Genomic DNA, 14,101 nt, shown 5'->3' on the forward strand with positions numbered 1-14,101 from the left:
GTTATCTTGCCTCTCGTTTATATCTTAGAGAGAGGAATTTCTTTTTAAACGATAAATACTTATAATAATTTTTTTTTTTTACATAATTTCTCGTTACCAGGAGAAGTTTATATGTAATGTAATTCCATATATTTTTAGGCCGGAGCTGTCGTCGATATCTTAGGCGATGAAATGACAAGGGTAATTTGGGAATCAATCAAAGAGAAACTTATTTTACCACATTTGGACATTGAACTTCATACTTATGACTTAGGTATTGAAAACCGGGACGCCACTAATGATAAAGTAACTGTAGAATGCGCAGAGGCCATTAAGAAGTACAATGTAGGAATCAAATGTGCCACTATTACTCCAGATGAAAATAGAGTAAAAGAATTTAATTTGAAACAAATGTGGAAAAGCCCAAATGGCACTATCAGAAACATCTTGGGTGGCACAGTTTTCCGAGAGCCCATTATCTGTAAAAACATACCAAGATTAGTGCAGAGTTGGACCAAACCAATTATCATTGGCAGACATGCTCACGCAGATCAATATAAAGCCATAGACTTTATAGTACCTGGGCCAGGTAAACTTGAAATCGCATGGACTGGTGATAACGGAGAGAAAATTCAACATACTGTTCACAGCTTTAAAGGACCTGGGATTGCACAAGCTCAGTACAATACAGATGAAAGTATTTTAGCTTTTGCTCATAGTTCTCTCCAATTTGCTCTGTCAAGAGAGTATCCTTTGTATCTTTCCACAAAAAATACTATTCTCAAGCAATACGATGGTAGATTTAAGAATATTTTCCAAGAAGTGTATGATAAGGAATACAAAGACAAGTTTGAAGCTAAGAAAATTTGGTATGAACATCGCTTGATAGATGACATGGTAGCATATGCGATGAAGAGCGAGGGTGGCTTTGTATGGGCTTGCAAGAATTATGATGGAGATGTTCAATCCGATTCTGTAGCACAAGGCTATGGATCTCTAGGTCTAATGACTTCAGTTTTAATTTGCCCAGACGGACGTACTATAGAAGCAGAAGCTGCTCATGGTACAGTTACAAGACACTACCGTCAGTATCAGCAAGGGAACGAAACTTCAACAAATCCCATTGCTTCTATATTTGCGTGGACAAGAGGTCTACTTCATCGTGCAAAATTGGATAATAATCAAGATCTCAAAAAGTTCGCAGAAACGTTAGAGTCTGTCTGTATTAGTACCATTGAATCAGGCTTCATGACAAAGGATTTAGCAGCTTGTATCAAAGGCCTGAGTAATGTTGTTAGATCTGATTATTTAGAAACATTCGAGTTTATGGACAAGTTAGCAGAAAATTTGCAGAAGCAATTAAAATGACTATATCATGATTTTTCTAATAAAATGTCAAAGTATTAATTTTAGACAGAAGAAAAAAGCATTACTATTGGTTACGGGGAAAGAAATTGCATTTACTTACACATGTTAAATAGAATACAGTGACATGAATGAAAATAGGATTAATATATTGTAATAATGATTTTTATAAAAATATATTCATCATACATGTATATTTAAATGTTTAAATGTTTAAATAAGAATTAATTGTAAATCACATCAAATCGTTTATTTTTTTCTTCGCCCTTCCTCTCATGAGATGATAATCCTGTATCAAAATATTTAAATCATTGACACTTGAGCACTTCTAATTACACACATAATTACGCATTGACGTTCGTCATTGAAATAACTAAATTAGTAATACTAAATAATAAAAACTAACTAAATTAGTAATACTAAATAATAAAAACAATAACTTAAGCGATAATAATAAATAATTGGTCATAAATATTAATTAAATAATATAGTAAAAAACTATCCTATTAATAGGCAAAATAAGATTATTACTTTACATTTTATAATAAAAATATATATATAATTATACATATACTGTTTCGTTCTCCTTATCTTTCTTTTATTTGCGAGTATATATGTATAAAATGATTTTTAAAAAAATAATTATTAATACCTTAATAACTATCAATTTATTATACTTTATTTTATCTTATTCAACAAATGTCTTTAAAAAACTTATATTTATGAATATGTGAATTTAATGGTGAATTAATTATATTTAATAAACAACAATTAATAATATAGAAGTATATAAATGAAAAAAGTTAATTTTATTACTTTTTATGGACAAAGAAGGTTATGCATGATTGTAACAATTTCGATATCATTTATTCACTAATTAGTGAACCATTCTTTAATGTTACATAATTAATTAAAAAAGAAAATAGTAAACGAACTCATTTCATTTTTGAGAGTTAATTTTTCGTTAATACAATTTTTATAATTCTTTTGTACGTTCATTCTTAAGTTATCAATTAGTACAATATAGCCCATAAAAGTATGAAATCAATATATGTAATTTTGACCTCTATGTATTTACATGATGAAGAAGCAATTCAAACAAAAGAAAGTTGAAAATGGTGTCATATAACTGTTGAATTAACCATTTAACATTTTTTTTTTATATTAAATGATAATAACTACCTTTGTTTTATTATAATTATATTATTATATATATTGTTAAAGAGTATTTTATTAAATCGGTTTCTGATGTCCAAATTGCGGATTTTGGTGCATTTACAGAAAATTCTAAAATATTTTCGTACATAATGTGAAAAAGATAAAATATCTAAAGTGCCGTGCTTTCTATAACATTTAGTATGTAAAATAATTTTCCATCGAGGTTTTCTTTAATTATATGCATATTTGCATATAATTAAAAATCCTCAGTCTGTTGATGTGATTATTATGATATTTAATTTTTATTTACTGATTAAGCATTAAGAAGGCACTCTGAAAGAAACAAAAGTCGACAATTTTCATTCAAGTTATGATTCCAGAATACACAGTATACATTATGCAACAATAACGTACTCTTTATCGAAAGTACTCGTTTTTAACCTTAGAAAGGAAAAGAAAACAACTGGATGTTTTCGTTGTCTAAAAATTCGATAAACCAAACGAAGAGAAATCTTGAATGTCGTGTGTCTTCGTAAAGTGAAACAATGGAAACTTATTTTATTGCATATTAATTAGTAAACATTAACTTTTCAATGATTTCGTATTTGTATGGGCAATATTATTAGTTTTTTCCCGTGATATCGCGGAGTTCGCTGAACATCGTGACATAAGCTGAGCAAACAGTGCCACGTCGACGAAGCTTAAGCGTTATTATTATAGATCGAGCAAAAATTAATAATTTATAAGTAGTTTTCATTATTATTCTAATAAGAAGCATTCAGCGGCAGTGTACGCAAGCTGAAGTACGTTGATTTATTATTCATCTTACTTCCACGTAACTTCGTTTTACTCTGTCTCACTCGTGTTACTCTTTACTCGCACGTGAAGAATCAAACATGAAAAACAAGAAAACAATTAAGACGATCGTCTCGCACGGGGCAGATGTCGTAAAGTGAAGTTTCTCCAAAAGATATAGCAAGGAAAAGTAATTGCAGAGCTAGTAGTTCGATGAATTTGCATATTCGATATGCGGGCATTTTTCACCGATGAGACAACTCGCCTCCTCCGCTTAACGAGCTTAACCATCGTCATCGTACCCATCGGTCCATTCTCTTCTCCTACAGTTGTATCCCGCGAGGGCTGCAGGAGAAACCAGCGGGAGGAAGTGGGGGCGCGTGAGGAGCGTGTGGATACCAGAATCAGAATTGGAATTGCAGATGGCGCCTGACCTGCGCCACTTCGACTCGCCATCGTTCTGTCCGAGTTGGTGAAAAGAGGAGGGAGGGGCTGGTTTTTTTCTGCTCGTAGTCTTTCCACGATTCATCCTCCGTTCCGTCGGCCACTGTTAACGCCGATGACGAGGTATTCAAAGATAAATCGCGGTACCGAGAGATAAATCGAGACCTAACCGTGTTAAGAGAGAGAGAAAGAAAGAAAGAGAGAGAAAGAGGGAGAGAGAGAGAGAGAGAGAGAGAGAAAGCAAGAAAAAGAAGGGAGGAAACAAAGCTTCTTCAACTGGCACATCCGATTTTTTCGTTCTGTTTTTTTCTGTTCTTTCCTTTTCTTTTTTCTTTCGTTTGAACAAATTCTACAAAAATCGATCGTGAACGTTACAATCCGGTGCTCCTCCTGGTTGGCTGCGATATAAATCGATTGACGAGTGATCGTGGATTTACTCTGGCATGTCTATTCTCGATGGTCACTCGACGGTCAGAAGATAACCTGCGCTCGAGCGAGTTAACCGAAAAAAGAGGTTTGTTTTCCCAAGTGAACGGGACCGTGCGTTTGATTTCCTCCCTGTTCTTTCTTTTTCCTTTTTTTTTTCTTTCTTTGTTTTGCCTCGTTCACGACTCGCCACACGTACACGCTTCCAACGACACTTGTCAGAATCGTCGTTCGTCTGTGAACCGGAAATTGCTTAGAGAAAACGGAAATCGAACCCTCGTGTGTCGGGAAGCCGATACTCTGTCTTTGATGTTCGCGCGTTGTCTCACCACGCAGTTCGCATCGGTACGACATTTTTTTTTTTTAATCGCTCGTTGAGAGGATTGCAAGGATAACAAACACGGTCCGCGTGTTGAGGAAAAGGTACAAAAAAAAAAAAAGAAATCACGAAGGACATTCTCGCGTTGATTACGACGTGAAGAGGAGGCCGCATGCGTAAAAATATGTTATGCTCGAACTCTGCACATTGACTCGTTGCGCGATTCACCATTGTATCACGTAAACCGGATGTCGGGAGTAGGAAAGATGAGTTATTGGAAATAATTGCACGCAAGACGTCGAAACGTGTAGTTGTCGCAAATAGTCTCGAAAAAAAAAAAAAGAAAAAGAAGGAAAGGAAGCGTCGATTCGCCTTTGCTTTAATGTCACGTTTAAGATACAGTCATGATGCAAAGAATTTCGTAATTTGTAAGTATATCGTCGTAAGTATACTTTTTTTTTTTGTTTCTTTTTCTTGGAGGAAAATCCATAGGATCTAGTAGCGCGTGCATCGTATTTGATAGTCCGGATTAGAACCGTTTGTCTTTCAGAGAAGCCTAAAGCGTTATTAGTTAGCGATCTTGAAAGGTAACGACTTAATCACCGATGTTTTCGCATCGGCCATTGACAAGATTACGAGGTTCTACCATCCCGTTGATCCCGCAAAATTTTCATCGTGTCGTGTCGTCTTACATTCGGGATTTAACACGACGGGTAATCCCGGGAAAGCGGAGGTTTCTTCGTGGGAACGTTCGGACGCGTTCTTCGTCAGCAGTTTCATTAGGAAAGAAAAAAAAATATGGCGGTCGTGGCTTCGTAGATCGCGCGACCACCGAGCAACGCCGTGCCTCGCACTTCCGTTAACGTGCATCAGCGCGCGATTCCCTGCGGAGACCTCGTCAGGATCTCGTGGTTTCTTCTCACTGACAAAAATTATGCTCGGGACGAGAATCGCGCGTCCACCTTTGTAATTTACAGTCGCGAGTAAAGCTAGATCGCTTTCGAAAGAGAGAGAGTGCGAGAGTGAGAGAGAAAGAGCGAAAAAAGAGAGATCGTTTGTAAGAGAAGTACATGCGACATGAAGTGGCTTGACGTCGATGTCATCGAGAGGAAGACGGCGACTGTATAGGTCGCCAAGAAGAAGAAGAAGAAAAAGAAGAAGAAGAAGTAGTGAATGTTGTACCATTTTTTTTTTCTCTTCTTTTCTTTTTTCGCCCGGATCTACGGCTTAGAGGATCTAAGGAATAAAAGGGTGCCTCGATGCGCGATAGGGAGACGATAGGGCGGACGTGGGACAGAGTAAATTTTGTCCAAGATGTCAGGAAGGTTGCCACGGCTGCGTGCACTTCGTCCACGACCCCAGCCGTACAAAACCGAGCCGCATAAGGAAGGTAACCTTAAAGAGAGCCGTCAGGAGGCCGCGATGAGAGAGCACGAGTTGCACAGCGACACCGAGGACGTGTCGTATAGTGTCAAAGATGACGGCGTGCTGAAGAACAATTTGAAGCACGAGCACGAGGAGCTCGATTGTTCGGCATCCTCGTCGAATTACGAGTGCAAGATGTGCAAACCGCCGAAGCCTCTGCTGAGCGTGAAGGCGTACCTTGATCATCTGAAGAAAGATCACAAACAGAAGGTATATTATTTTCAATTGGCAATAATTACAATAATTATTTAAATCATACTTTTGTTATGTTATATTATACTTTTCATTGAATAAAAAATTTTATTAGCAACTTTTTTATAGATTTATCAAATAAAAAAATTGATATATATATATATACATACATGCACAGCATATTATTAATAATATTAATAATGTAATTTTAATAATAATTAAAATATTAGATTATATACTTCAAAATAATATTTTTATATTTAAGATACACTTACACATGCAATAAGATCTTTCTTATATTTGTTGAATAAATTATTGAAATGTAACATGTTTATGTATTTAAGGTATAATATGATGTGCAATAACTTTCAGGGGAAATTCACACGCGACATTGGAAACCGGTGTTCCATGTGCGCACATGTTGCATTGAACTCGAGGGATCTTGAAACTCATCAAAGAGTGCATCATTTAAAGAGGAGGTTTTTCAAGTGTACTAAGTGTTCATATGTAACACACGTACGTGCTCGTTATACAAAGCACGTGAAGTATCACTCTATGCCAATGATCAAGTGCGATGCCTGTGATTTTCGTACACCGTATAAGGTTAGCAAGAGTTCCATTAAATCTAAGGAATTAGTGTCCTCTTGTTAGACAAGTTACTAACAGATAATCTCTTTTTTTTAGTGGAATTTAGATAGACACACTAGAAATCATGGAGGAGGAGGAGCTTTTCAATGTCGTGCTTGTAATTTTACAGCTGATATTAGACAAAGTTTAACAGTACACGAGACTAATCATCATGAACCTCCTGTGAGTCAGGCAAACCGCAAGTCTGCTACACCTTTTGAACGTAAATTAAGAAACAGTCCTAAACGTTACAATCAGGTAGTGTAATAATTTGTTTCCTAAGTAATAACTGGCAAATGGATATGTAAAAGTGAATCAATTTCAGGTGGGTGCAAGTGATTTTCGGGAATCGCTACATATACCTGGAAGTACAACAGTTTCAATTAGCTCTGGAGATTCGTTTGTTTCTGATCAGTCTATAGAAGACAAAAGAAACGCAATAGCCAATGCAGAGTGTATAGCGTTGAAGTGCGAAGAAAAAGGATGCCAGTTCATCACTGCATGGGATTCTGAGATGCAGCGACACTTGGCGGAATGTCATGCCCCGATTACATCAAATAAATCCAGAAAACCACTGCCAATGTTAATTCCACTGAGTCCTGCTAAACTGAACAATATGAACTCCGGCGGACCTTCAACGACACTGTTAAAAGTTCCACGTGTTAGAGTAAGACCAGAACTCGCACAAATCGCAAGAGACACTGAACTGGCGAAACTATATGGAAATAAAGAAGTTAGTTACTCTTCCTTCTTTTTTATCAAACGTTTGTGCTTACCTGACTGTTAATATTTTTATGATTAACTCAACGATTCAATTAACTTGAACGTTTTAGGCCAGCAACTTAAAGAAGGATGCGAATAACGCAGCAGATTTATTTGAAAAAAAAAATGCGTCCTTCTTTGATAAGCTTAAGGAAAAGCTTACAACGACAGCGTCAATTAATAACGGAGTACCGGAGGTAGCTGTAAGTACTACGAACGATTTGAAATGCTGGTGTACTTTTAAAGCTAGTAGCATGGAAGAGCTGGCTTGTCACAAACAAATACACCACACTGCTCTCAGTGTATCTGTGGGCACAACGCGTTGCCCGAAGTGCAGGAGACGTTGCAAAAGTTCGACTGATCTACAAGTGCATATGCAGTGTTATCACTCGACAAGCAACGATACGTCAATACACAATAGCTTAGAAAAATTATCAAATTGTTCAGAACTCCGTGTGACCTCGTATCGCGGTGAATATGCATTCCCAGCGCAAATGGATTGGGACGTTAATCTCAGCGGACAGAATTCTTCTGGATCATCGGTATGGTGTTTCATATTGAAATAATAATATTTACTTAACACGTGCACGTGAACAATATGGACATATGCACATGAACGAACGAATAATAATAACAATTATATAACAACAACAACAACAACAACATCAACAACAATAATCGTGAAAAAAATTGCAATACGAGAGTCAACAGATCTGACTATTTTTTTTTTTTTCTTTTTAATTTACGTTTTGAAGTACGTTGATTGCAAGCATTCCGTACGACCATTAGAGTAATCTATTTTAAAGTTAGCTTGAAAACCATCTCTCGAAATATGCAACACTGTTACAAGCTACTTTTGACTATATCGATGAAAATGTTTTTTTTTTTGTTTTTTTCCTTCTTTCTTTTACTGTTTATATACTGTAAATTTTTTTATTATTAAGAATGTGCTTTAAATGTTACTTATGGCAGCCGAGATCATAGACAGTTGTGTTAATATGTGTTGACACTTAATTTTGATAAAGGTAGTCAAATCTTTTGTCAGGTTGAAGGTTCCTCGACGCATCCAAGTGGCCGACGGGTATTCAAATGCCCGCATTGTCCATTTTGGGCATCCACCGCAAGTCGTTTTCATGTTCATATTGTCGGTCATTTAAATCGGAAGCCATTCGAGTGTTCTCTGTGCGCGTATCGCTCTAACTGGCGGTGGGACATCACAAAACATATTAAACTTAAAGCAGCTAAAGATCCAGTTCATATGACTGCCAGGGTACTTATGACGGATGAAACAGGTCGACGGAATTATTCCAAATATAACAAATATCTTTCACAGGTGAAAGCACAAATTTCACTTATATTTAAACAATTCTTTTATTAATGAAGAGAAGAGGAGGTGCTTGTCGATTTTCATAGGCGCACTGATTTTTTTTATGGTTTCTCTCGACATCACTCTGTGGTTAATTTCGTCGTCCAGGACAAGCACGTGTGATGATCCTTGAAAGTAATTAGAAACAGCTGAATTACGTATTTTTTTTTTTTTTTCATTTTTGAAAAGAGCCAAAGAGTCAAAACGAAATACTCAAAGTGTATTTGCTGTAATCAAAAGCGCTTGGACACTTGATTGGTGCTATGATGTTAATCTGATTGAAACTATAAGCATATTCTTAGTAATCAAAATCGACATGATTGTACAACGTTGAAAATGTTCCATACCTCTGGAAAAAAAATGTTTTCATTTTATACGAAACTTTATATTATTTTTTTACTGATACGAAAGAAATTTTCAGTGTGCCGAATAGTTATTTTTCTGCTGAGTATAATAAGTTGTTTTTCGTCATGCAGCAGTGTATCGCTTATGTGTGGCAAGCAGTGTCTTATTACATATAAATTTCCCGTCTCTTTTCTAGGTTGAGCATCAGTCGTGGGACGATCAAAACATAGAGGAACACAATGTCGAAGAGATGAATTCCGACGAGCCGGCAACCAAATTGTTTATAATGAGTAGCAACGAATGTCTACAGACGTCAGACCTCTCTTCGTCTCCTATTTCCATTGTGCCGTCAAATGAGGGGAACCATAATTTTAACACCGTTAATATAGGATTGAAACCGCCGCCGCTTCTCAAAGCCGTTGCGAGAAATCGAGGGCAATCTTTACTTAAAAACAATTTAATTTCTCCTCACGCTCAATTAAGTGGATCGTCAACAACTACAATCATAGAGGAAAACAAACGCACAATGTGGAAATGCAAACGTTGTAACTTTCGACATTCCAACAAAGAGATCGTCTCCACGCATGTTAAATGTCACAGTGAGCCGCCTGTCCAACGTCATGAAGAAAACAAAGTACTTTTCTTCCATTTCTTTCGTACCTTTAATTTCTGTGTTATTAGATAAGCAGTCGCATTTACATCTGTTTACAGAGTGCATTTAACTGCGAAGACTGTCCATTTTCCGCATCTGACGCAGCAACGTTGTCCATGCACAGAGTTCATCATCGCCCAAACTTGGAGGCTATCTTTAAATGTTACTTGTGTCCGTATTATGTCAGCACAAAAGCGTACGTATTCGCAACACTGTGACACTATTATCATCTTTATTACAGACCTGGGTGTTTTGAAAAATTTTCAAATAACATTATTTTTAAATTACTTTTTGAAGTAGTACATTTCAGAAATAACGTATTGTAAAATATTTGTTATTTGATTCTGATTGAAATAATTGACTTTTCAAAGTCAAAGTTTGCCCAAAGTTTGTATTTACTATTTCTTATTCTGCGACTATGGCAGAGTTACTACGCTCATCTACTGACACAATTTGAAATAGATGTCGTTCGATTTTTTCCTAGATAGAAGAAATTTAGATATGCTTCATGATCATATATAAATAAAACAAGTATTTGTGAAGTATAATACTTCCTTATCATTCTCATTTGCAACTTTGACAAATGTCTACAAATTTTGTTCATTAAATGTTGGAACAAGTCCTATTGATTTTCATTTAATTTCTTTTTTTTTTTGCATTTGAGTATTTCCGTTTTATTGATATTTCCTCTGAATGTTATTTGAAAGACAATTTTCAGTTGTCAAATAAGCATTATTTTCTTGAATAATAAGTTCTTCAATTTATTATTTTCTCAATTATTTGCATAGCTTCAAATTCTTTTAATTGGCCAAATGAGCTACATACTATTAATTGAAATCTATTATTTGCCAAATACTAAAGGACGTCACTTCAAACATTTATTTACAAATTATTCGAAATAAATTTCACCCAGGTCTGCCTTATAACTTCCTTGAAAAATACTTACATACGTTATTCCTTCAGAGAACTTTTGGATCACGTCAGACTTCACGGAGAGGAGCTCGCCGTTGTGCACCAACAAGCTGTGGACTATAGTCTCTCTCCTAAAAGACATCGAGCTTTGAGCAACGATAGCAGTAAATTAACTTTTGCATTAATATAATTATACAACATACAATACCCATTTTAATCTATAAATGCAATTATCTCCGAAATTTGTCATTTAAAAAATGTCTCATTTTTTTCTGTTTTGAGAGGCCAGTAATTTGGCACACTTGATTTGTGTCTAGATAGAGGCAGGTAGGAGATATGAAGGTGCTATTTTTTTAAAAGTATAATTATGTAATTTTTTTTTTACGTCAGCAGATGATTTTCTTCTACTTTAACTGTAATATTAGAAAATCTATCTTTTGTATTCGTACTCTTCCTGTCTTCCTTTTATGGGTAAATTTTAAAACATCTCCTAAACGAGTAAATTAGATAGATTAATACTTTTTTTGTGGAGAATGATCTGTTAAATTCCACGATTGTACTTGAAAAAATAGTAATGACCTATCTAGAGACAAACCAAGTGTGAACCAAATTATTGTCCTTCAAATGACGAATAATTTCTTTTCAGAGATGATTGCATTTATAGATCAAAACGGGACACCCTGTCCCATATAATTTGATATCAGGATTCTTATTCCGATTTAAACGTCACTTTGGTTTCAGGTACCAGTTGCTCGAAGCAAGAGAAGTCTGTGGAGCAAGTGATCCACATAACGACGCAAAGCAAGGTGACTTGTTTGAGCAACGTTTCGAAGAATTCCAGAGCACCACCGCCACCGCCATTGCTACTCGATACGCGTGCACTGCCCGAGGCTCCGTTGGTATGGGTGTCCCGACCAGACGGCACGCTCGCGAAGATGTTGAAATGTCGCCACTGCCCGTTCGTGTCGTCACGACGGGCGGCGGTCCGCGATCACGAAACCATGCACCTCGACTCGCCCATCATCGGCCCTGTGATCGCTTGTACGGACTGCAGTTTCACTTGCACCCAGCGAGAGGTCATGGTTGCCCACACGGACATGCATTCTGGGTCGCTGGGCACCATTCACTGTCTAGTAGACGACTCGAGGCCAGACTCGCAACAACTAAGCGACTTGACTGCGCTCCTCGGCTTCTCTCATTCCCCGGTGTTGGGCTCGGAGCCAGACTTACGAGACTTAAGACTTGTGCATTGCTGTAGCAAATGTCCAGCGCGGTTCCTCTGCGAGAAGGAGCTGAGAATACATATAAGATACCACTCTACGGAGTTAGCCTATTCTTGCCAATGGTGTTCGTATGCCGCTCGCCAGCCGGCTCACCTTCTAGCTCACCAGAAAGCCCATTCCACGGAGTATCAGGAGCGGACGAAACACTTGTTGTCGCTGTACGGCCACTCACAGCGTTATCCACCGCCCACGACGGCTTGCGTCGAACCGAACAATCAAGACTCGAGCAACTCGTCGACGCCCACTATCGCCTGGATCGTGGTCGAGGTCACCGAAAGCTCGAGCAGCGGGTTCAGCAGCAGCAGCGCGTGCAACACGAGCCAACGTACGGGAAACCAGGTGTTCACCTGCGCCAAATGCCCTGCTCGTTACTTCAAGCTGGACGCCCTGGAGTATCACATGACTCTGCACGGGTCGAACAACAGGTACAGATGCACCGAGTGCGACTACTCATCGAAAACGTCCCAGAACTTGGTGAAGCATCAGGTGGTTCATCGACGACAGAACGAGACAACTAGCGACTTGATCTCGAATCTGTCGTCTCCGCCTGATCCGCAGTTCGGGCTGTTTATGCGTGGGAACCCGAACTTCGTGTACCCTGGCTACCTGAGGAACGGCCGACTGAAGGAGAAACGGTACAAATGCCACAAGTGTCCCTCCGCCTTTGAGAAGCGAGAGCAGTACAGAGTTCATCTGACTCTGCACGGCGCCAAGCAGAGATACCGCTGCGACACGTGCGACTACTCGGTCAAGTATTACGCCAATTACATCCAACATCTGAAGAAGCATCAGGCGAACGCGGAGGCGCAAGCCTCGCGTAGACAGTTCGAGGACGACACGATCACCATCGACGGTGACACCGTCTCGGACAACACCGGCGCTAATTCACGTTCCAGCAAGACGTTGAAATCGCCCACCAGCTCCGCCTCGATCCTCTCATCAAGCAGCGCGTCTATGTTGAACCTCGGCGGAGCTCAAGCCTCGAATCAGGACAAGCAGTCGCTTATGCTGCTGCAGAAGAAGGGGATACTTTTGTCCTCGAACGACGAGGTGGAGACGCTTCACTGTCAGAGCTGCCCGTTCTCCACGTGCGACAAGGACGCGATGGACGCCCACAAGCGTCGACACGGCATCGAGAGAATGACCCCGTCCTGTCCCCATTGCGACTACATACCGCGAAAGGATGAGAACGTCGGCGAGCACATCAGGCTACATTTCACGAGGCTTTACAAGCCGGAATCCTATCTCATCATAGAGTTGTTGACGCTCACGATGAAGAAAGTCACCACGAACGGGAAGGAGGAGAAGCAAAAGTCTACCGAGTTACTCTTCAAGGAGTACGCGGATGGGAGATTCTTCCCCTTCACCGATATCAATTCCTTCGGCGGCTCCTCCGCTGTGAGCAGCTGCAAGGAGAAGGTCATCGTGGACCCGAATACGGGGGAGACGAAGCATTTAACCATGTAGAGAAAGTTAAAGAGCGTAACATGTACTATACATTTACTTTGTACATATATAAGGGAACGTATGATGCATTTTCGGTGTTTATTCGTCGGCAAGGGAGTAATAATAAAGGAGAAAGAGATCGCTGTCGTTCGCGACGGCTAGATCATAGAAATCTTCATCTGCATGAAAGAAGCGAGCATAGGTTTGGCTTGTAGTTGTCGCTACGTGTGTGTAGGATGAAATTTTTGAAAAACGGAAAAAGAACAAAAAAAAAAAAAAAAGACGATATACTTATAATTGCTACTCGTAATCGGTATAAACGGATGTGATTACCTTGGTAACCATAAAGGACGGCGATTTTTTTCAGCGTTACGCGTAATAGGTAGGAAAACAATGCCATAACTTTGTTCATTAAGAATTAAACGTTCTTCACTCTCCTATAACTTAATATTATTGTATATAACAGCCGAATTCATCTTGTACAAAACGAATAATAAACGAATGCAACATACATGTATATATATATATGTATATATATACATATATATACATATATATGTACACACATTTACATATCCTGTAATATCTTTTTGATCTTTTGATGC

The 14,101-nt window shown here is 38.4% G+C and overlaps 2 protein-coding genes across 9 annotated transcripts in view; both read left to right on the forward strand.

The window, feature by feature from the left end:
- Positions 1-1,536, forward strand: part of LOC122527068 (isocitrate dehydrogenase [NADP] cytoplasmic) — a 2,157-nt gene extending 621 nt beyond the window's left edge. Inside the window, exon 2 of the mRNA XM_043650891.1 lies at positions 139-1,536. Coding sequence (XP_043506826.1) covers positions 139-1,347 — 1,209 coding nt within the window. The 3' untranslated portion in view covers positions 1,348-1,536. The remainder of the gene's footprint in view (positions 1-138) is intronic.
- A 2,248-nt stretch (positions 1,537-3,784) lies between these two features.
- LOC122527051 (zinc finger protein 91-like) lies at positions 3,785-14,007 on the forward strand. Of its 8 annotated transcripts, none has more exons than XM_043650851.1 (11): positions 3,785-3,864; positions 5,718-6,121; positions 6,476-6,706; positions 6,788-6,988; positions 7,056-7,463; positions 7,564-8,034; positions 8,538-8,825; positions 9,400-9,837; positions 9,915-10,051; positions 10,819-10,931; positions 11,509-14,007. In XM_043650851.1, the coding sequence occupies exons 2-11, from the start codon at positions 5,801-5,803 to the stop codon at positions 13,515-13,517; spliced, it is 4,617 nt and encodes a 1,538-aa protein (XP_043506786.1). In that variant the 5' UTR covers positions 3,785-3,864; positions 5,718-5,800; the 3' UTR covers positions 13,518-14,007. The 8 variants fall into 8 exon arrangements, with proteins under 8 accessions (XP_043506786.1, XP_043506788.1, XP_043506789.1 ...); XM_043650853.1 differs by lacking the exon at positions 3,785-3,864 and adding an exon at positions 3,873-4,255; XM_043650854.1 differs by lacking the exon at positions 3,785-3,864 and adding an exon at positions 4,599-4,928.
- Positions 14,008-14,101: the final 94 nt, after the last annotated feature.

Source organism: Frieseomelitta varia, unplaced genomic scaffold, assembly GCF_011392965.1.
Source record: "Frieseomelitta varia isolate USP_RPSP 00005682 unplaced genomic scaffold, Fvar_1.2 scaffold_208, whole genome shotgun sequence".
Classification (NCBI taxonomy): domain Eukaryota; kingdom Metazoa; phylum Arthropoda; class Insecta; order Hymenoptera; family Apidae; genus Frieseomelitta; species Frieseomelitta varia.